The sequence below is a fragment of the Centroberyx affinis genome, unplaced genomic scaffold, assembly GCF_046629955.1.
Source record: "Centroberyx affinis isolate AG114_WGS23_722 - 3 ecotype Tasmania unplaced genomic scaffold, CSIRO-AGI_Caff_v1 ptg002252l_1, whole genome shotgun sequence".
Lineage (NCBI taxonomy): Eukaryota > Metazoa > Chordata > Actinopteri > Beryciformes > Berycidae > Centroberyx > Centroberyx affinis.
Genome location: NW_027280543.1, coordinates 92501 through 116378, shown reverse-complemented (window position 1 = coordinate 116378; position 23878 = coordinate 92501). Strand labels below are relative to the sequence as shown.

At 44.2% G+C, this 23878-nt stretch overlaps 1 protein-coding gene across 1 annotated transcript in view; it reads left to right on the top strand.

Moving 5' to 3' along the window:
* Window positions 1–14613: 14613 nt before the first annotated feature.
* Window positions 14614–23878, top strand: part of LOC139655413 (voltage-dependent T-type calcium channel subunit alpha-1H-like) — a gene marked incomplete at its 3' end in the record, with an annotated part of 101530 nt that continues 92265 nt past the window's right edge. The window contains exons 1-2 of the mRNA XM_071532808.1: window positions 14614–14716; window positions 16158–16675. Coding sequence (XP_071388909.1) covers window positions 16182–16675 — 494 coding nt within the window. The remainder of the gene's footprint in view (window positions 14717–16157; window positions 16676–23878) is intronic.

Below are 23878 nucleotides of genomic sequence, written 5' to 3'. Positions count from 1 at the left end.
TTTGCACACTGGAATACAAGAATGAACGGCAGCAAATGGCTTCTTCCAGCAGGAAAAATGCAGAGGAGAGGGGCGACCTAGACGATTGACACAAACTTAAAAAAAAACACTGGTATTATCCTTTAAGGAAGCCAGACGAATCAGAGAGTAGCTGAAGACATCATCATGCAGCCAGATTACTGGGTTAATACCATCGGGTCTTTGGAGCAACGCTCTGATTGGTTATCCTGATGGGGAAGTGATTGTCACTGCCTTTGTCCAGTGACCCCATACACCCAACCTCTGTAGGTCAGGACTGTGATTATATGATTATGTGTGTGTGTGTGTGTACACGTGTCTGTATACTGTATCTATGCATGTGCACATAGGTATATGTATCTGTTTATGCTCATGCTTATGCTTAAGTGTGTGTATATGCATTTGGGAGCATATGTGTGTGTGTGTGTGTGTGTGTGTGTGTGTGTGTGTGTGTGTGTGTGTGCACATGCTCAGATCAGTATCAGCAGGTTGTTCTCCTGCCAGGGCTGCATTCAGATTAGATTACACCACTGGACAGTAATCTTTCCCTGATGAACATACGTTTTAATCCCCACACACACACACACACACACACACACACACACACACACACACACACACACACACACACACACAAAGAGATTATGTATGTGCAGACACACCATACCACTTAGGTATAAAACATCCAAGAAACAGACGCAGGACTGGGACTGGATCCAAAGAGAGAGTGCCTGTGTGTGTGTGTGTATGTGCAAGGAGAAAGGAAAAGGACAGAACGATATAGGCCTGGATGGCTGTGGGAGAAAAGAGTGATAGAAGAGGGAGAAATGAGGGAGGTAAGGAGGGATGGAGAGAGAGGAAGAGATAAGAAAAGGGCAAAAGGTGCCAGAGGGAGAGAGAGATAGGGGAGGATTAACGGCATGAGAAGCTGCCAGGACAAGGACCTTTTGGCCTCCTGATACACACACGCACGCACACACACACACGCACACACACACACACACACACACACACACACACACACACACACATTGCGTTGCCAGGGGAAGGATTAGTTAGTGGGGTTGTTTGGAGAAATATTGGATGAAATGGTGATTCACCGTGTCTGTTGAGAGTGAGCTTGAGAGGACTGCTCCAGTGTGTGTGTGTGTGTGTGTGTGTGTGTGTGTGTGTGTGTGTGTGTGTGTGTGTGTGTGTGCGAGTGTGTCACTATCTCATTACTGAGCGCAGTCAAGCCAGCTTCACAGAGGCGATGCCGCCACAGACCTCGTTAGGGATCCTCTCCTCTAACCACATGTAACACACACACACACACACACACTTATGCACACACATGCAAATACACACACACACACACACACACGCAAAAAGCTTTTAGTTGTAACAGAAGATAATATGTGACATTTTTCAGAACAGAGCTTACACAGTACAGTCCATGTGTGTGTGTTTTGTGTTTATATCTCAGAGTGTGTGTATCTGTATTGTGTGTGTGTGTGTGTGTGTGTGTGTGTGTATCTGCTCCTCCTTGCAAACAGAGTGGGGGATGATGAAACCATGCTGAAAGTCTAGTGAGGAGAGAAACAGAGGTGGAGGGAGGAGAGAGTACAGAGAAAACTAGAATATATACGCAGAGGAGTTTCTGTTAGTTTAGACTTGTTCAGTTCGTTTTTAGACAGTGTTTGCAAGTTTTAGTTCACTTTTGCTTTGTTATCAAGCTTTATGTGTGCACACACCAATAGAAAATGGTATTTGGAGGGCCATCGTTTGTTCAGGCTCCATCCATTATAAGTGGAGTCTCTCTCCACCTCACTCCTAGCAAAACTGTGGCTGTACTGCAGAATGTATGAGCATGAAGCAGAGTGATGCTGAAAAACAGCAGGCATGCTTAGTCGAATTTCTCTGGATAAATAAAGGTTAAAAATGGGTGATAAAGTTGAGAATCAGTCAAAATGCACATAACCACTGATACTAATACATACAGGATATTAGATATTAGAATTTCTCAATCACTAAAATCTGATGCATCAAGCCCTGCACATCAGAAAGATAATCAGAAAGTAAAGCAACTTAGTTTTCAGCCTCTTCTACAGAGGGGTTTTAGATCTCTCTAATGCATATTACTATATATCTCATTCATTTCCTTCCATTAAATCCAAGATAATGGTCTAATTCTACTTTGCTCAGTAACAGTAATGAACCAGATGAATCCCTCCTTGTTCCCATTTGTGAGCCTTAGGTGCTATCTGGAGAGTGAATGGTTCTTCATATAGAGACTTCTCCTCAAGCAGAGACAGTGCTGTCAGGTGTTATTTTGACCATTAAGAGCCTGTCAGGAATCATCTCTTTTAGAGTGTAGACAGGCAGGTAATGAAGAGAGAAAACTGCGAGAGGATTTGTTTAAATGTTTAATGTAAAGGAGTTCCCTCACTCCTTCTTTGCCTTCCATGTGTCATCCCTCTCTTCTTTCCTTCCTCATCCCTTCCCTTTCTCCGTCCTTTAGTCTCATCTTCTTTCATCTCCCCGCCTTTCCTCTCCTCGCCTGTTCTCTCCTGTCCTCTCCTTTCCTCTCATCTCGTCTCCTCCTCTCCTCTCTTCTCTTCTCTTCTCTTCTCTTCTCTTCTCTTCTCTTCTCTTCTCTTCTCTTCTCCCGTCCAGTTTTTAGCCATTGCTAAATTCAGTGGAATACCCCTCAAACAAACCAAACTCAACATTAATTTCCCAAAGACAAATCCGATTTTTAAACGAAAGTAAATGTGCTATAATTCCAGCTTTAACTGGTTCTAAGGAGGCCATTCTGCCTAACGATTGCATCTCATTACAGAGCTACATGCTGCCACTGTTTCAACCACAGAACCAGAATGAACAGGAAGAGCATTTCCACAACTGTCATGGTAATTTCCTTTGGGATATGTAAGAAAGCTTCTATAGAAATCTGAATAAAGCACTGGAATAATGCTGGCCATTAGGGAACTTATTAACTGTCACATCAATGTTTGGCCCCATTGGGTCTTTGTTAGGGAGAATTTCTCTGAGGGGCGGATTCACAGCCTGATGTGATATCAAATCCGTATGTATAGCTACCGAAAGTAATGAACTGTCATGTGACCTCAACGACTCTCACATGACTTCACAGTGTTAATCACCCACAGAGGTTAAATGCCAGGGAATTCCCCACCACTAAGTAGAACTCATCCTCTTGGATGAGTGGTGAAATGTCTTCAACCAGTCCAGTGGATTTTGTTTTCATATATACATTTTTTTTTTTGGACAAATACACATTTCTGTACATATCTCTATACATGAGCCTAAATATATTTCTGGACATATTTAAGTATATTTCTGTACACGCTGTATGTTATTTCCATCTGTAAACCTGATAATAAGCAAAGCTAATGATGCACATTTGCACATTTCTGTTACTTCCATCTGTTAAGATCATGTGAATATCTAAGAGTGCACATATGCAAATTCTGTGTATTTTCTTATGCCCTGAATGGTAAATTTATAATACTATAAACTGCAAACATCTGTAAATCATAGCAACAATTCTCTCAGGTCAATAGCAACTATCTTTACTCTTAATTTATTGTATTGCTGTCTACTATTCTCTACTATTCAATGACCCAGTTTCCCCTCATGGATCGGTTACATTATGTCTTATCTCATAATGCATTCTCCATAGTAACGCAACTTTCCATATCAGCGCATGCATTTTTATGACAGCATTATCAAACGCAGTATGGCGGCCGTCAAGCCTACAAGTCAATGGAGCATTGGAGTGTGTTGATTTGAATGGGAAGCCTGTTGTGTTCACTCTAAGTCTGGCTTATGTTACTCCAGCAGGAGGCTGACACTGAAGCTCCAAGGCAGCAACGCGCTTTCCCGGCTTTAACTAAGTCTTCCATTCTTTCTGGGAATCTGCGCGGCGGGGCTGGACATGCACACACACACATACACACACACACACACACACACACACACACATACTGGTAGCAGTGACTGGTCCAGATGGTAGGAAAGCAGAGGTATTAGTGAATAATGCGAGGACGGGGGGCGGCGGGGCACTGTGGGGGCGAGAGGGTTAAATCACCGCACTGATTGGAATGCACAGCTGCACCCACGCATGCGCATGCACACACACACACACACACACACACACACACGCACACACGCATGCATACACAGCTGAGTATGCGAGGACTGGGCAGAAGTTTCTAGGAGTGTATTGAGACTTCAGAGAGCGGTGTGACTCAGCGCCGGGCGCATGCTTCCACCTGTCTGTCTGGTCTTTTTCTTTCTCTCTCTGTCGTTTCTGTCTCCCTCTGTTTCTCTCTCCATCTCTGTTTTTCTTTTCCCTCTTAATTTCTTACTGTCTCTCTCTCTCTCTCTCTCTCTGCAGGAGCTCATAAAGAGTGACAGACAGTGCAGACTATGCTGACAACGGTTTCAGACTCAGAGTCAATGGACTGGAAAGTCAGGCAGAAGCATGCGGTGATAGACAGGAAGACAGAGTGATAGAGTGATAGACAGAATGCAGAATAAACCCACCTAAACCCAAGTGAACCACCTTTTTATTTCTGGAATAATGTTTACCCACCTTTTAAAGCTGATATAAATCATTATGACATAAATCCATAGTATACATCATCATAAGTAGTGTCAAACTAATATATGAGGAGAGGGTCTTTAAAAGAAAAAAAAAGTATAAATGAATGTATTGCTGAAAATATAATTGGATTTTGTTTACACTGGTGGATGTTTGCTTTATAATCATCACCGAGAGGAAGTCATATATACCCACAATATAGCCACATTTTTATTTACCATTATATCACTGGTGATAGACATACTGTACATAGAGGCTGGCAGACAGAATGATAAACAGTGAACTGAGTGATAGAACGGCACAGGCACACATTTACAATATACTCAACTATACAATGATAATATGTAAAAAAAAAAACAACAACAACAAACATTTAGTTATTTTTATTTAACCATCATTTAACCAAGTTAGTCCCATTGAGATTAAGAATCTCTTTTTCAAGGTAGGCCAAGAAAGCATCGAGACAAACACATTGCTGCATGTTCAAAGTCACATAAAAGATGGAGCAGGGTTGAACAATGTAAGAAATGTAATTGCAATCAAAATCATATTAAAAAAAAAAGAGAGAACAAAGTAAGATCTCCAAAGTCGAAAGTCTTCAACACCAATATCAATCCTGTGGGCTCACAGGGTCAAAACCTATTTAACTCTTCAACTATACTAAGCAAAGACAGCTCCTTGTTGAGTATTAAGTTCCTCTGCTATCCCTTTAAACTCACTCAACAAACTGTGGGTTCCATGTAGAGGGAGCAAAATAGCCTATATAGAGGTACTTTTAGGCTTCATTCACACTGCAAATGAAAATGTCCCAGTTCTGATTTTTTTCTTCCCTCACATGTTTGCTGGCAATGTGCGTTGGGCCGATATGTGTTTGGAAGAGTTGTGTTTGGAAGAGTTTTCTGCAAAAGAGTGAGAGTGAGAGAAAGAGTTTTGTAATGAAACCTTTCATATATTTTGGAGTGAAACGCTTCATATATTTTGGTATGAAACCCTTGAAATCTTGGTGTCCCCTTACTAGATGTGGTGAAAATGACAGATCCTTTTTAGGAGTGTAGTGTGATAGTGGCATTATTCCCCAATTTGACAATCCTATTGCTATTCACGCCTGCGTGGAGAACTTTGATCCCGGTGGTGGCGAGCTGTAATTGCATAATTGAAGCTGTGACTGATGGAAATTGAATAAATGGATATTCTTGAATGTCATATCCACATGCACTCTCTCTCTCTTCCTATGGCTACGTTCACACTGCAGCCAAAAGTGTCCCGATTGTGATTCTTTTTCCCTCACGTGTGACTCCGATCTGATGTTTTCTAATCGGTGTGAACAGCGAAAAAAGCTGCATGGAGTCACAGTTTCTCAAAAATAGACCCTCAAATGACAATAACTCAATCTTATGTCATTCACCTGAGATAATTGTCATAATTTTGGCGCCCACAGCAGCTTGGCTGAGCCAGCGTTGGCATGGATGATGAGACCAAACGATGGAAAGAAAGCCAAATAGCCAATTTGATTTGGTATTTGGGGAGATGCCTCAATTCAGTCAAAACTCGAAGTCACATACGTAACAGTTCATATTGGTATCTGGATGGGGTTACATCCTCGAAGAGATATGAACAATCATCCAAAAAAAAATCTGTGGTGGGAATATATCCTTACATAAGTCAATGTTTCGCTAATGTGTGTTTTATGTGCGGGTTTTAGAGGGATTGTTGCTTTGTGCGTGATTGTCCGTGTCTGTGTGTTTATGTATTGTCATGCATGAAGCTCATTTCTCCCAGTGTCTGTTATGTGACATACGACACCAGATGATAATCCTGGCTTTTTACCCCTCTATCCATCTCTCTCTCTCTCTGTCTCCGTACCTTTATTCCTCTCTATCCACATATCACTCTCTCCCCTTCTCAGTCTCACCCTCTCTGAACTGGTTTGAAGTCTGTCAGTAGGGGTGTATGTGGGTGAGGACACCCTCCAACCTGCGGGTCTTTGTGTTGAAAACGAGTTGTATTTATTTTATCCAGAGGACAGCAGGCGGTCAGCCCCTGTGTGTGTCTGTTCCTTTTTATTCCGAGATAGATGAAAGTAGAGAGGGCCGCGGACACAACGGGATCACACTACAGAAAGTACAGCAGCCAGGACTCAGATCCCAGCGTACATAAGGAGATTCCTACACAGGTTGGAGTGTTGGTTTGGTGATTATTTACCATTATAATACCCTGGTACATATGCATGAGACTCGTGATTCCAGAGAACACCTGGTTATTTATTGATGGAGAAAAGTTTTGTCAGTCTGTCATGATAATATAAGAGAGAATAGCAGAATAGCTCCATGGCAAGAACATATGGCACTTACGCTTGTAGGGTTAAGGTTCAGTTCCCACCCATGGGTTAAAAATATATATGCATTCATGGCAATGCAAGGTGATGTTGGAAAAATGATGATTCTACACACATTATGTATGTGTGTATTGTGTATCTAATTGCTCTTGTATTATTTTACCTTTGGCACCAACATTGTCCAAATCCTGCTGAATTAACAAAGTTTGCAGCAGATTTTTCATGTTTTTAATAAGAAGTGCTTTTCATATTAATTCATATTCATTACAGAAGGATGGGGATAAGTGGAAAAGAGAAGAGAGAAAAACACACTACCAGGGTACACATTTCTCCCATTCCTGTACTGTAGATTCTCATCCAAACCACATATTTTTAGATCACTTGTTAGTTAAATCATTTTTTTTTTCTATCATGTTACATGTCAACCTATAGAAGCTTTGGACATCTGGAAGTCCATTATGGAGATCCACAGGATAATTGGTTGTGTGCAAATTATGACTAAATATATAACAACCAGGCAAGAAAAAGATAATTACCTGGAAAAGATAGTCACGGTGGTGACGAAGATCCGTTCAGTAATGTTCTAAGTAAAAGTGAATAGTCTGATAAGGTAGATTGTTTCCAACTTTAGGTTACTCTGACAGAGGGAATTATGTCTTGTCTTTAGTCTTTGTCCCTTTGGACCCAGTCTCTATTACAAAGCACTATGTTCTCAAAGAGCCCATGAAGTGGCATGTGTATTGATGTATTTCTGAATGAAACAGAAAGTTATAGCGGGAAGTGTCAGTAGGAGGAACTTATTTGAATATTGAGGAAGTGGGCACGTCAATGTCAAACCTGCTCAGACCAAATATGGACAGCAGTCTACACTCGGTTGTGGAGGAATATTCTTTGCCTCCAAGTTTTAGGTGAAGCATAGCCAAAAAACACACCTTCGTCCATATGCTAGCTGAGCTGAGCTCAAAGGCTGTATTCGACCCCGAGTGCAGGATGAGTCATCAATAGAAATGTGCTGCTTACCGAAAAGAGTGTTTTGTCATTTTTTTGGCCTGTATTGGTGAATAGGTGTCCACTAAGTCCAGCAACACCAATGAAGAAAAAAAAACTGTTTTTTTTTCTTCATTCATGGGGTCTTAGCATTCATTATAATTAACCAAACAGTTGCTTTTTCGCTTTGTTAGCTAACTAGCCAGCAGGCTAATTTGGCAGAGTAACCAATGTTAATGTTAACATGCTACTAGCCACTAATGTTAGCTTCTACTAAATAGGCCTACATAAGCTTGTACGCAAATCAGATATGTCAGCAAGAAAGTGATAGTTAGCTGACCAGATACAATGGTTAGCTAACAAGCTGACCTATCTAATCCGTTCCTAGTCAAAAACAGCACAGAAATTCATCATGTGTAACGTCACTTAAAAGCCCCTCTGTATTTGGCTGTGTCTGCTGTCAACCGACTGGAAAATGGTAAGAATTTAAAGCGTTATTATGGTACATAAGCCATAAAGAAATAGTACTGCTAGCAAGTCAGCTATACAGTAATCGGATGGCCCCTCTTTATCTATAGCTGTAGGAGTGCTGGACTGGATTAGACTGTGACTGTCAGCAGTGAGAACAAAGTCTCCACAATCTTCCACAGAAATAGGGACTGACCTAGTGGTGACACACACACACACACACACACACACACACACACACACACGCACAGAGACAAGCAAGTGAATGCAGATGTATGCAAATGAAGGTAGGAGTAATGCTTTTTCATGCCTCACACACACATTTGCACACACACACAAACACACATTTACACACACTTACATAGGCCTAAATACATACATAAACATATCATTCACATGTCAACATGGATGATTGAGCTGCATGGCTGAGTGCACACTGTAGCATGACGGATTGCTTTCTAAAGCTGTCTGCTGTGTGTGTGTGTGTGTGTGTGTGTGTATGTGCGTGTGTGTGTAGCGATCTGCATGTGTGTGTGTGTTGTTTGTGATTACGTAACTGCTTCCTCTGTTCCTACACAGTTCTGATGTTGTTGTGTTTATCAATGCATGCATATTTTTTTCCTCTCCCATATCCTAATTAAAATGATTACTTTGGCATGGAGCTGGAGAGAGAGAGAGAGAGAGAGAGAGAGAGAGAGAGAGAGAGAGAGGGAGAGGGATGAACAAACACCGGCAAACTCTTCTTTAATCCTTTTTTCTCTCTCTCTGCTTGTCTCTTTCTGCCTGTCTCTATGCTTCTCCCTCTGTCCTCTCTCTCTATCTTTCTCTGTGTGCTTTTCCTCGGCTAGATTTCAATAATACATCGAGCATTATGCATATTTCAATGGCTTCGTGCAACACACTCACATGTAAAGTAGAAGTGCAGGTAGTGCTGCTGCTGCTGCCGGGGGAAACCCTCTGAAAGAAGACATGCAGGGTCTCCCCCTCCTCTGGTACGTCAGCAGGCCTAATGAGAAGACTCCAGTCCCCGGAGACAGAGGGAGAGAGAGAGAGAGAGAGAGAGAGAGAGGGAGAGAGAGAGGAATGAGTAGGAGGACGGGGAGATGGCGGCAGAGTAGAAATGGATCAGGAAAAGATAGATGCATAGATTGGGGGTGATGGGAGAGAGGAGGAGGCGAGGTGGAGCAGAAGGAAAGGGAGAGAAGAGTCAAATCTTAAAGAGGTTGTTTTTTTTTTTTTCATTATTATCTTGGTGACATCTTTGGTGCTCAGTCAAATCAGTGATGAAATGAACTCATCATTCAGTATCATTTTGTCAACCAGGGATTTAATGTACCTGCTATCCTGTAAAAATCCCACTTAAGTTTCTCTCTTTTTTTTTTTGTTCTGTCAATCATTTCGCACGCTTGGGTGTCACATTTTTAAAGGGTGGACGTCTCGCTCGGAATAAAAACCCCCTCTCTTTTGTTTCGGCGACGGCAACGTCTCTCCCTCCCTCTAACTCCCTGTCAAAAATGCCGTCGGACGTCGGAGAAGGAGATGAGGAAAGAAGGAGGGAAAGGGTGGATGATGAACGCGTGGGAGCCGGAGTGGGAAGAGGGGGGGAGATGATGGGGGGGGGGTGGGGAAGAGGGTGGGACCGCTGAGGGAAGGCGGAGAGCACAGGCTAAAGGAGGGGTATTGATTATCTGTGGGATGCACATACATTCCTATTGATTTGGATTGGTGGCAGTTGGTGTTGTATAAATGAAGCGCAGGCTGTGCTGGGGAGATGTTTTCTTCCCCCGAAAGATATCACACAGTTTGTTGTTTACTCCCTTGGGTGATTTGTGAAAAAAAACATCTATATTTCTTATTTTTCCTTCCTCGTCTTGCTGTTATAAAGAGAAATGAACTGACAAAATTAGATAGTTTGCTTTTCTGAGAGAGAGAGAGAGAGTTGGAAGAGAGAAAATATCATTTAGTAAAAAAAAAACAAAAAAAAACGCCTCGAGCAAATTCAAACCAGGCTTTTAGGCTTTGTACACACAGCTAAGGGGCGAGTTGAAACTGGAGCCAACTTCAGAGCCGCATGGGAGCCATTTTGGGGCCAAGCCCACAGTAATGAGGATACGAGCTCCAGCATTTTAGCTGAAGGGGGGGAAAGGGGGAAAGAGACAGGTGGAAGAGAGAGAGAGAGAGATAAGAGAGAGAGACAGGTGTCAGAGGGCGGTGGTGGTGGTGTGGGCTTATGCTCACAGCTGAGAATGAATGGACACACACACACACACACACAGACACACACAGCGTTTTCCCCCTATAGTCATTTTAGCAAGTCTTCATGATGGATGTGACTTGAGATAATGTAGTCTCCCGTTCAGCAGACAGATAACGGGAAAGGGGGTGATTCAGAGGCCCGGAGCTGAAGGGAACCCTCCAACGTCTGCATTAATCACTGACACATGAACTAAATATATCCGCAACTTCGGGACCCCCCCCCCCCCCCCCCCCTTAGGAACCACCAATAAATTTAGCACGTGTGGAAGGATGATGATCTTCTTAATATCCTGGGTTTACTCCGGTCAGACGAGCAGCAAATGCAAAGCAGCCTCTGTCCGGAGCAAATCGAGACTGCATCCCGGACGTACGTTTTCGATTCATTTCGAACGGGACCCGGCATGTACGCCCATTCTCCCTTCATCCTCACCGCTTCAGATGACTCCCGTCCCTAATGGGCTCGGAGAGGCGAGGCTCCGCTGCCAAGGTTCTCGGAGGAAGACGTCGACCCTTTTTGGCAAACGGTTATTTTGATCGACTTCGACTCGTGCGAGGAGGAGGCTGGCAGCAGACGCTTCGGCCCCGATCGGATAGATGGCTCAGAGGCAACGTTGCTCAATCAAAAAAAAACAACTGAATTCGTGGCGGTGGAACTGCTACCAATCTTCTTGTCACATAATATTAAGTTCATCAAAGAGCACGTTTGCCAAAAACGTTGGTGGCCTAGTTTAAACGTTTTCTACCCAGGACCCATAGTGAGACACTGTCATCCTGAGGACATTTTCAGAGAATATTGCCGCTGTTGTTATGTGGGGACTCGCTCAGATGTAGGGCTTTGACCCACGTGGGGTCGTGACCCGCGGGTTTAAGGACCCCGGGGTGCTGGTGTTTTGAAGTTACAGTCAGCGGGTTTGTGTTTAAAACTCAATGTTACATTCGATTTGTGCAGTAATCAGAATCAGATTCACTCTATTCCCCCAGTTCAATAAATGCACAGGAATTTGTCTCGGTGAAATAGGTGCAGGGACGCATTAACAACTGATCCGGAGAAGTAAATACATACTGACACACAGTACAGACGTCACACTTATTGGAAAACATACAGTAAACAGTACACTCTAGGCCGGTGGTTCTCAACGTGGGGTCCGGGGACCACCAGGGGTCCTTGAGGGGGATCCTGGGGGTCCCAAGCAAATTGATGAAATGTTCATCTTCAGCATTATTTCATTTACAAGAAGTTAACACAATTAGAGGATGTAGAAGAATGACTGTTTTATTCTCAGATTTGGGTTTGAGAGACAAAATCTCATCAAATGGGGTCTGTGGCCCTAATGTGGACTGAATTTGGGGTCCTTGATATGAAAAAGGTTGAGAGTCACTGCTCTAGGCCTATATCCCTCCACATTTATAAGTATAAAGATTAAAGGAATACATCAGGTTTTTGGGAGATTGGCCTGTTAGTCAACTTACCTGTTAAGTGATGAGAACATAGACACCAAAATCATTCATGTGACCCCGGTGCTCCATGCTAACTCTTTAGCATACACTATGTTGAGTGATGGTAGTGATTGCATTATCCAAAGTAAGAAGACTGACCTTTTAGTAATAAAAGTTATTTGCGTTTTTTATTATATGTCCTCTAGATTAATACATTTTAAAAATGACATATCGTTATCTCAATATAGCTGATGTAGCCAGGTTTATGTTTGGCACTATTTCAGATGAGAAACAACGTATTCATCCGCTACACAGTGATTTTTAGCTGTGCACAGTCTCCCATCACCCACCACTTTCACTTTCTATGGAAACAGGGAAAGTAGTCCCTGATAGTTCAACACAATACATCATTTCTCTATCATATTTCATCTTATAAAACTACCATACATAGCTGCATATCATTTAAGATTACTTCATATTTAGCTTTAGAGTTACTACAAGTTCCCATTTTCTCACTTTTGAGATAATGCTAGTCGCCTACTATCACTCAACATAGTGTATGCTAAAGAGTTAGCAAACGATCTACCAGGCACACATGGATGATATTGGTGTCTATATTCTCATCACTTAACAGGTAAATCTCCCAAAAACTTGGTGTGTGTGTATGCATGACATAAAACCATAAGTGGAAAAGTACTTCTCATCTCGCAGGTGCACCGGTCAGATTCACAACCAATCAGCTGCCAAATGTAAATGAACCCTGATGGGGTTGATTCTGGAGGGGAGCTTTTGAATCCCTTCAGTTCTCCCCGTCCCCGGTGTCAATTACCGTCAGGTTTCTGGCAGCTCCTCCTTATCGCGTTGATGTCAGCAGGGTTTACCAGCGTGGGCCTTGGCAGCACCGGGGGCCGGTCAGTCTGCCAAACCCACAGCAGTAAACTCTCCTTCAGTGCAAACCTCCCACCAGGTCTCTCTCTCTCTCTCTCTCTCTCTCTTTGTCTCTTTCTCTCTCGATGTCCCTTTCTCTGTCTCTCCATCCCACTTCATCATACTAAAATAGTCTTCATTAAATATAGTGTATTTATTTGTGATTGATCTTCCAGGCGAGCATGGGAATCTAAATTGATCGTCTCATCAAATCGCCTATAAAGATGTTGACGCCGTGCAGCAGCACACACTGTTGCCTGATTAAATAGGGGGGATCGAACCGTGACGAATACACCAAACAAACTGATACACGATAATGTTGACTATGAATGAATGCATAAACAAACAAATTTGAACAAAACGCTCTATCAGTTTCCTATTAATTACACTGATTTTTAATTTCATGATCTCCACATGGACCTATAATGTCACATTTTCAAATACAGTGCAAAAATCACCATTATTACAAAAAAAAAAGTATAATAATCCTATCATACATTTTAGAAGGATACCATGACAAATATCACAGTAGAACAGTAAAGAAAATATCATTCAGTCGCTGTTAAAGTCAAAAAAGTTAGGATCTAAAATCCTATAGTAGGCTTAAACCAAAGGAGATGAAAACAAGCCATAAAATACTATAAAGAATTAATGTTATTATAGCCTAAAGTCACTATAGGTGATACCAAACTATATGTCTCTATATGAATATAATGGGAATATTATAGTGATACCATAGGGGATAAAAATGCCATAAAGTAGCCTACGATAAGGCCACTATAAACTCACTATTGAGCACCATGGAGAAGCGCTATAAGTTCCTATAGGAATATTTTAGGAATATTATAGTGATGCTACAGGAGGTAAACAGGAGCTAAATAAGGTCACTATAAACTCACTATTTTGCATCGAAGTTCCCATAGTAATATAATTTTATAGGAATACTATATATTGGTTTATAGCCCATCCCTCTATTTCTGTCGCCTACACTCACGGACTGTAAGCTAATATATTTTTAATTCCATTTCCATGATCTGCTACTGACTGGTAGTGATGCAAGAAACCCCCTTGTGCGTGTGCGCCTCCATATCTGTGTGCATTTTTTTTTCTCCTTCTTTTGCGCGCATGTGTGCGTGTCTTCTCCCGTATACGCTACGTCTCCATAACCGGGCGTCACGTGTCAGGGGCTCCCGGTCCTGGGCCAAGTTTTTTTTTTTTTTTTTTTTTTTTTTTACCCCGTGTCAGATCGTCCACGGAGCTTCAACACATACACACACACACACACACACACACACACAGCAACCCACACGGCCGCCGACCCTTCTTCCTGCGCGCGTCTCCTCTCCACGCTGCGCAACCAACGCCTCGGCAAGGATGGACGTGCTGGATGGACGCGTGGATGCGGATGGATGTTCCCGTTTGAACTAACGCGCAAGCCCGGACCAACTTCCAGTGATTATTCCCTTTTTTTGTCTTCTTCCAGTTTGTAACGGATTACCTTTTTTTTTGATCTGGGGGGACAAAAAAAAAAAAAAAAAAGCAGGAGAAGTAAAGGAGGTTTTTTTTGGCTGAAGAGAGGAAAGAAAGGAAAAGCCCCGGGTTGCAGTGAACGGCTGGGTGCGCAAGATACACGGAAAGTCACGGATCATGCTTATGGGAACTTCTGATTCCGTCTCTATAAGGTATTGTCGGAAAATTAAGTTGCTTTGCTTGCGGGTAACATAGTCTAACGTTTCATTATCTGTTGAGTCGGGGAGCCTACTTTTTTTTTAATGCCGAAATACCCAAACCACAGGTGATGGGCGCTCCATTCCCTTAGGCGATTCATATTCGCATTATCAACGCTTGAAATGCATCTGCAAGTACTTTTCTATAGCTATTCTGATGAGAGATCGGCAAACAAATACATTTTTTATCTCTTTGCCATGCAATCCCTACCGGAGAGGCTCCAACTGCCTCAAGCGTCAGATGCGCTTTTCTCATATATAACGGCAAACAAAAGGACAACAAAGAGCATCAAAAGACCGTTAAAGAAAAGTCTGTTCGGGGATAGATTGTCCGGTGTTTTTTTTATTCCCGACGTTATTCTCCTTTTTTTGGAATCGTTGGGATTAGTGTGGCATTTATTGTTTGGGTTTTTTTCTTTTTTTTTTTTGGTCTTTTGCGCATTCCCTGCCCACCATAGCGTGGTGTGGGCTAAAAGCTCCAGTAGACCAGAGAGAGAGAGAGAGAGAGAGAGGGAGAGAGAGAGAGAGAGAGAGAGAGAGAGAGGAGTCCATCTGTTCAATCACATAGCAACAGGAAGAGAGCGAGAGAGAGAAAGAGAGAGAGAGAGACTAATGAAAAAAAAATCCCTGGAATATTTCCATAATATCCCCATAACATTACTATAGGGGCAAGATCTGTGGTTTATAGTGACTTTATCATACTTGTGCTATTTTCTTAATCTCCTATGGCATCACTGTAACATTCCTATAATCTTCCAATAGATACAGTGTATCGAACTCATTATTTACCTCCTAAAACTGTTATATTCCTATAATAATCCCTGCAGAGACTTGTAGTTTTGCTGTGATCTTTGCACAATACCCTTCTACAAATTATTATAGAGAGAAAGAGAGAGAGAGAGAGGGGTGGGGGGGGGGGTGTTTGAGTTTAAAAGCAGCATTGTTAAATAGATGCTCATGGAAGGTCTCAATGTGCTGCCAGGTTAGTAAACGAATATTGAAAATCTGTGTCTGGATTGATTGGAAGCAAGTAGTTTTGCTGCTGAGGGATTGGAGGGGGGGGAAAGGCCTGAGTGTTTGTTTGGCTTATTGGGTGATTTGTCTCCAATTGCTCTTTGCTAAGTTGATGTCTCTCTCTCCTTTCATCTCTCTCTCTCTCTTTCTGTCTCTCTTTGTGTCTCTGTCTCTGACTCTTTGCCTGTCTCCATCTTTCCATGCTTGTCACCCTCTCTCTCTGTCTGTCACTCTGTGTCGCACGCTCTCTTCCCATCTCTCTCTCTCCTTTTCCTCTTTCTCTCTCTCTCTCTCCACTTCCACCCCTCCCTCCCCCCCCGCCTCTGCCTAACCCCTCTCCCTCTGACCTCCCTGCCTCCCCCCCCCTCCCCCTCCCTCCCAGAGTGGCTCTGCCTGATGCTCTATCATGACTGATGGCGAGGGGAGAGCGCGCTTTCACTACGCCGAGGAGGAGGAGGAGCGGGAGGAGGCGCAGGAGGAGGTGAGGCTCGCCATACCGACGCTCTACCGGGACGACGCCCCGGGGCGCGCCGCCGACACGGGGGGCGGGGGACATGAGGACGGGGAGGAGGAGGAGGAGGAGGAGGAGGAGGAGGAGAGGAATAGCAGCGGGGGCGGCGACGGCACCGGTGAGAGAGGAGGAGGAGGAGGAGGAGGACGGAGAGGTTCCTGGAGTCCCGGGGCGGAGGAGCGCGAGGGGGACCGGGGGGAGCCGGAGCTGGAGGTGGAGGTGGGGCCGGCGCTGAGGGGGGTGCGCATCATTGCCCCCATCCGCGACCCGGACTGCGCCTCCGACGAAGAGGAGCAGCAGCCGTACCCGGCGCTGGCCCCCGTGGTCTTCTTCTGTGTCAAGCAGACCACGAGGCCGCGCAGCTGGTGCCTCCGCATGGTCTGTAACCCATATCCTTTACACTGGGCCTGCCTGACACCCGGTAAGCCCCAAAATATGCACCCGATCCTGCGTGTGTGCCTACAAGACGCTGAATATGTGGTGTGTGACCCATATTCTTTCCGTACTGCTGGGAATCTAACCCTTTCTGACACCCGGTAAGCCCAAATATGTCCCCGGTCCTGTGTGTGTGAGAGTATCGGCAAGCTTAAATATGTCCTTCGATTTGCTTTGCAAGTCAATATCCTTACATATTGCTGGGAATCTAACCCCGTCTGAGACCCGGTAAGCTTAAACATAATAGTTTCAATCCATATCCTTTAATGCTGTTGAGGAGCTAGCCCTTTCTGACACCCAGTAAGCCCAAATATGCATCCACTCCTGTGTGTGTGTGTGAGTATCAGGAAGCTTAAATATGTCTCTCGGTTGAAAGGTGTGTGACCCATATCCTTTCATAAAGCTAAGAGTCTAACCCTTTCTGACACCCGGTAAGCCCAAATATGTCCCCCGGTCCTGTGTGTGAGTATCGGCAAGCTTAAATTAAACGGTTTGTAATCCGTATACCTTTTATACTGTTGAGGATCTGGCCCTTTCCGACACCCGGTAAGCCCAAATACGTCCCCAGTCCTGTGTGTGTGTGTGTGTGTGAGAATTAGGAAGCTTATAACCCCTTGATTGAAAGGTGTGTGGCCCATTTCCTTTCACGCTGCTGGGAAAGCTAACCCTGTCTGACACCCGGTAAGCCCACATATGTCCCTTGATAAGGCTGGTGACTCACATCCTTTTTTTAATGTGGCTGAGAACCTGGTCCGGTATGTGCGAGTACCGACGAGCTTAAGTCCCTCAGATGAATGGTCCGTAAATACAGTCACACTGCTGGGAATCGAGGCCTTTCTGATACCCGGTAAGCCCAAATATGTCTTTTGATTATATGAATGGTGATTGCTCATGTGGGAGAAACTGAGAAACAAATCCGGTATGTGTGAATACCGGGCTTGAATATGTCCTTCGATTAAATGGTCTGTAAACTCTATCCTTTTATGATGCTGGAAATGCCTTTTCTGACACCCGGTAAGCCTTCACACTCTTTGTCCCATGCGTATCTGTAACTACTGTTACTGCGGTCCAGTCAGACACCGGGGCCATGCCTAAATATTTCCCCTTGTCACACAACCTTGGACCAATATCCTCTAACTGCCGATGCGTGTAACACAGCGGCACTGCCTGAGACCTGATAAACCTACACACTCGCCCTGGAATCACTATCCTTTAACAGCACCCTGAGACCTGATAAACCTAATAATCTTTTATTGCTGAAAGAATGATGTTTTTTTCGGAGTGTGTGTACAAGGAAATGCACTGCAGTTGTCTTCAGCTCCTCTTTGGGTGCAAATTGTCCAGCCGGAGCGATTGGGAAAATAGACGTTAACGTTTAAAACGCTTTTTATGGAGTTTCCATTCCCCCACCTGCTGGAGATTTGGCTTGTGTGTGTGTTTGAATCTCTCTCCAACTGTACGTCGGCTTGAGCTTTGTTCACCATTTTTGGCTAAACGCTCCCTCTTAGTCATCTAATCCAGGTTCTGACGCACCTGTGACTTTGTTTTCCGTGGGAGTTTGTTATTGTTCCGGTGATGGGATCGCGCTCGGAAACGCGAGTATGTAAGATTTAGATTCTGAAGGGTCACACCGAAAACTGTTGTTTCACGGCAGCCATTTTGTGCTAGGGAAGCGTTCGCCCTCATTTAATTTGGGGATACCAAATGGTGCGAGCGAAATACATTTGAAAGCTGTATCCGGCTGTTTTAAAGTCCATTATTCCCCCTCTGCTGAACATCCTGCTCCGGTAATTTTCGCCTGTGGGCTGTTTTAAGACACTGGAGCATAGACAAATGAGAACATAATGTGCATCCAAATGTAGGCACTATGAAAAGAACTTCGAAGATGAAGATGACAGATGAACCACTGCAGCATATTTTTTTTGCTCCTGATGTGATTAGGTGGGCGGTGTAAAAAAAAAAAAAGAAGCAAAATTAGGAGCTGAATCATATTGGTTTTTTTTTTGCCAAGTACATTTATATTTAGTGGGAATCTGACCTGGTGGGTAGTGCTGACAGTATTCACACACAGGCAAAAATATTGAATGCAAAAGTACAATACAGAATATCATCAGTGTCCAGCAAAATCCTTTGATATTTGAAGAGTTTTGATGCAAAATGTGATATTCTGCATTTGAAGAATATAGTGACACCTGCGTATCCAGCAGCTCATTTCTCACTGTGAATCGTTTGATCTTTGGTGGATCTGCGGTGTCTGCAGCATACTGATGATGAAAGACCAGACATTTTAATATAAAATGTAGCAGTGAGTCGTACACTTCCTCTGTCTGTGTCTTCCCTTGTCTGCTAGTGTAGTGTAACAGTTCCAGCTGTAGTAGATGATGCTAGCTGACTGCTGTAGCGGTCTGCTCTGCTGCACCCCCAGAGAGCTCTTGGAACAGCATGCCTATGTTCTTTTGCTTTAAGAACGTGTGTGTGTGTGTGTGTGTGTGTGTGTGTGTGTGTGTGTGTGTGGCCTAAGGCTGTGGCAGCCTGGAGATGAAAGCGTACCTTTCGGAGGTGAATCTTGATGCTTGATGATGCCTTTCAAGTTGGAGAAGAAACAGATCGGTAGATAGTCAGGTGCACACATAGCTACACGAATACATGGCTGCAGTTACTCTTCCTTCCTTATTCCTTTTATTTTGTGTCAACTCTTGTTATCGCTTACTGGAGCAGGTCATTTTCAGAAAGGGGGGTTGGGGCATTGATAGAGTGTTTGATCATTTTGTGTCTTGTACCATAGGTGGTCACTTTGTCCTGTCTATTTCTGTGTCTTGTCTATGTAACGTGTAACATTGGGTGGCTGTTGTCTTGTCATGCCACATCTTATTGCAAACTTATTGGATTTACACATTTGGAAAACAAATTGCAGCTTTGTAAAAAATGTTCTAAGGTTGTAAATGTAGCCCAGTCTGAAGCTCAGATAGCTTACAGATAGCTATTCAAAAATGCATTCGATTAAACAGAAAAAGACACAGAAATGGACAGAACAGGACAAAAAGGACACAGGACAGGACAGGACAGGACAGGACACAGTAGCCACCTAATGGTAGAAGACCCTCGTTACACAGGACAAAGACACTGCACACAACAGGACACAAAACAATATAACACCTACTGGGGATTCAGGGAGGCAGGGAAGTTGATGTCCATCATCAACACACCAGGACAATCCCATGTCGATTTCATTTTGACTCGAGGGCTGATGAGGAGAAGGTCACCGCTTTGAATCCCCTAATCGTCCGGGAAACATCGGGTCCCGTGACTGAGAAGCCCTCTCCTAACCCGAAACAACAACTACGGTCTGGGTGTCCTTTAGGGTTTTGCCTGGTGGTTAGAAAGACCGTCCTTCAACCAGGGGGACTCGGGCGCAAACCGCCACGTCGACAAGCTCCGGGTCCGTGCTGCTCTGTAGCCGACCCCGACCCCTGACCTCTGACCTCCCTGGAGCAGGGGGGAAAGCCAAAAGAGAATTTCCCTTCAAAGGAATTAATAAAGCATCACAGTGTTGCTATAATCTGCACGACTCACCGCAGGCGCCAAAGAGCCCGGCCGTGGACACGAGAGGCGAGTTGTGACCTTATGGAGCACTCGGGATGCTGGGTGATTTTAAAATACGACGTGAAAATCATTTGAAGAGGACACATTTTTTCCCACTTATGCTGAGCTTTAAATGCGAGAGCTGGAGACGCGTTTAGATGTTTCACCGCGGGGTCACGGAATATTTATGTCTGCCGAGACTCCGGAATGAACCTTTTTCTCAAACTAGTTTGTTCTCAAATTTTGCATTTTTATTTATGAGGCATTTAGCTCTTATCCGGAGCAACTTACAGTGAGTGCGAGTGTAGAATCAGCTTCAATTCCCGGACGTTATCTTGCCCTGACCAATATTCCAGCGACCTGAGGACGATCCTGTAAGACAGTGGTTCTCAACGTGGGGTCCGGGGACCGCCAGGGGTCCTTGAGGGGGATTCCAGGGGGTCCCGAGCAAATTGATGAATTGTTAAACTTCAGCATTATTTCATTTGCAAGAAGTTAACACAATTAGAGAATGTAGAAGAAAAGACTGTTCACTGTTATCTCTCTACCTACAATACAGACAGTCATGGGATGCTGGACAAAATCATATCTAACAATAAAAATAAGGCTGCAGTAGCCTATTCGTTTGGAGCAGATGCCACTATGGCCGCTGCTTGTTTGTCCAGATCACATCTCTGATGCGAGGCTGGTGTGTGTAAGATGTGCTGTTGTTTGGTAACAGTGAGAAAGGAAGGACTGTTTGTACCAAGATAGCATGGCTAATGAATGAGGCGCCCAGTCTCACATGCTTGGCATTATATTATAGGCGCTTGTTTCAGACTGAATCATAAAAACTGTCTTTCTCTCTCTCTCTCTCTTTCTCTCTCTCTCTCTCTCTCTCTCTCTCTCTCTCTCCCTCTCTCATTTCTCAGTGTGTCTATCTGTGTGTGTGTGTGCAGGATGCACTGTGTAAGCAAGACAGGGTTGGTGGTCCACAGTGGTCTGTGTAAATATTATACAGAGTGTAAATGCACTGACACTCAGCCGCACACACGCACACACACACACACACACACACACACACACACACACGCACAGGTTAATGTGGAGCGGAAACACTCCAACCCTGACATTTACACTTTCTTTCTTTTTCGCTATCAGTCTGTCTTTTCTGTCTGTCATACACACACACACACACACACAAAGCTTTCCAGGCCTGTGCCGTGTGTTTGGAGTGGCAGATAGATTAGTCAGGTACTGGAGAGTGGGAGAATGCTGCTTGTGGGGTTCTGCTGAACATCACACACACACACACACAGAGAGAGACAGAGAGAGAGAGACAGAGAGAGAGAGAGTCCAGCTATGCCTGGTTTTTTCATTTCATGGAAAACAAATCTTTTTCACAGTCGTCCCTTCCTCCTCTGACATGCCGGGGGGGGGGGGGGGCACAAAACATCGCTCATATTTCCAAATGTTGAACGTATAACTCCCCGAATCCCGCGTACTCCGGTTCCACGTGTTACTTAAAGTGTCCGATCCACATCTGGAAAGCCAAGGAAAACAGTTTCTCATTCATCATGTTTCATTTTGTTCCTCAAGATTGATTCACTGGCCTGTCTGTAGTCCTTGGATAAACATCCTAAGATGGCCAGAGAAATGCACCTCCACCGCCTCAGCTGCAATTACAACAGCAAGCTATTTAGGTTTATTTATTTATTTCCTTCCTCTTTTTTTTCACACCGTTGACTCATCTACCACACAATATGGATCTACTATTAAAAGATGGATGTGAGGCAAAAAGGAGGCTGGCAGGCTTTGATTATGGCTTCCATTTTAAAACATGGATCGACTAGCGGGAGCGAAAACAACTTAAAGGAGGAAGAAAACAGCTTTAAAAAAAATAGCAATTAGTGATGTAACTTGCATTTCTGGGTCAGAAGAAGAAGTAGGTTCAATAGACCAGAATGCAATGTGGCCACAAGACTCGATTTGGCAGTCAGACCTGAAGAGACTTTTTCAACCTTTCATCGTGGCACCGCGTGTTTCCCGGAGTCCATGGTCAGGCGGTGTGATGGAAAGACAGTTCCCGAATCAGGGCCGATTAGATCAGGTGCGGAGGGGCCAGGCGAGGTTAATCCATCACAGATGAGTGGATTCATCGCGCTATCCGTCTCCATTAGTCATCCTATATACTCTAAACAGGTAGAGAGGTTGCTCTTGCGCTCCCGTCGTAAAATGAATGGGGATGAGGCTGCGTGGAAGACACACACACACACACACACACACACACACACCAGGCAGTCTCTCGGCTTGTTTAAAGGATCAGAGGCAAATGCTGATAGTCATCACCAGATAAGGAGTGTTACCTTCCCTTTCACTCTCACAGCGATGTCATTTCAAAGGCTGTCATTTGTCTCTTTGTCTGGAGTGTGTGTGTGTGTGTGTGTGTGTGTGTGTGTGCATGTGCGTGTGTGTGTGTGTGTGTGTCTTAAAATGACTTCATCGCTGCAATGTGTGGGGATAAAGAGAGCCGGCCTTGATGTCAGCGGGTTCTTCTTCTCCTGCCACTCAGACAGGCCTCCCGAGGTGTGTGTGTGTGTGTGTGTGTGTATGTATGTGTGTGTGTGTGTGTGCGTGCGGGCAGGCTTCAGTGCATCATGTCTGTTTGTCTCCCTCTGTGCCTCTCTGTAAGCGCTTGTTTCTGTGCGTTTATGTTTAGCAGTGCATTTGGCTGTGTGTGTGTGTGCTGTGTGTGTGTGTGTGTGTGTGTGTGTGTGTGTGGGCTGACTCATTATATTTGGCCCGTGCTCATGATAACAGCAGATTGGGGGTCAGGAGGTGTGTATCGCCGTGGAGACGGGAGGGATTCTGTCGCTGACGTATAAACTCCTGGCACACCTTGCACATCCTCACGGTGTGTGTGTGTGTGTGTGTGTGTGTGTGTGTGTTATTTATTATGTGCATATTTTTATTTTTAGAAATGCATTAGGTAGTGAACATATATGTGCCATCCAGCGTTAGGCTGATTACTTGCAAAAGCTGACTATGGTAATATGGTGTGTGTGTGTGTGTGTGTGTGTGTGTGTGTGTGTGAGTGAAAGGTGTGTGTGTTTAAGCAAAGCGTCCATGCATGTGTGTGCGCTTGTGTGACTGTGTGTCTGCCACCTCAGTGTTTATTAATGTGTATATTTATGTGTGTGTGCAAGCCAGCGTGTGCGTCTTTGTGTTGACTAGCTTGTGTGTGTGTGTGTGTGTGTGCAAGGGTGTCGAGGTGTGTGTGTGTGTGTGTGTGTGTGTGTTGTAGGATTACTTCCAGTACAGTAGGATCTTTGTTTATCCCCAGGCTCACTGTTTACAGGCTGCTTCGCAAAATGATCTGGAACTAATAGGGCAGACTTTCATGTGTGTGAGCGTCTGTGTGTGTGTGTGTGTGTGTGTGTGTGTGTGTGTGTGACCCTCTCCTGCCCCAGGCACATAGCTGCTGACTCCACAATCCACTCCAGAGAAACAGAGTGTGTGTGTGTCTCTGTGTGTGTGTGTGTGTGTGCTGCCAGATGGTAGCTAGTGTCGTGTCTAGATGGACATGTTTCAGAGGA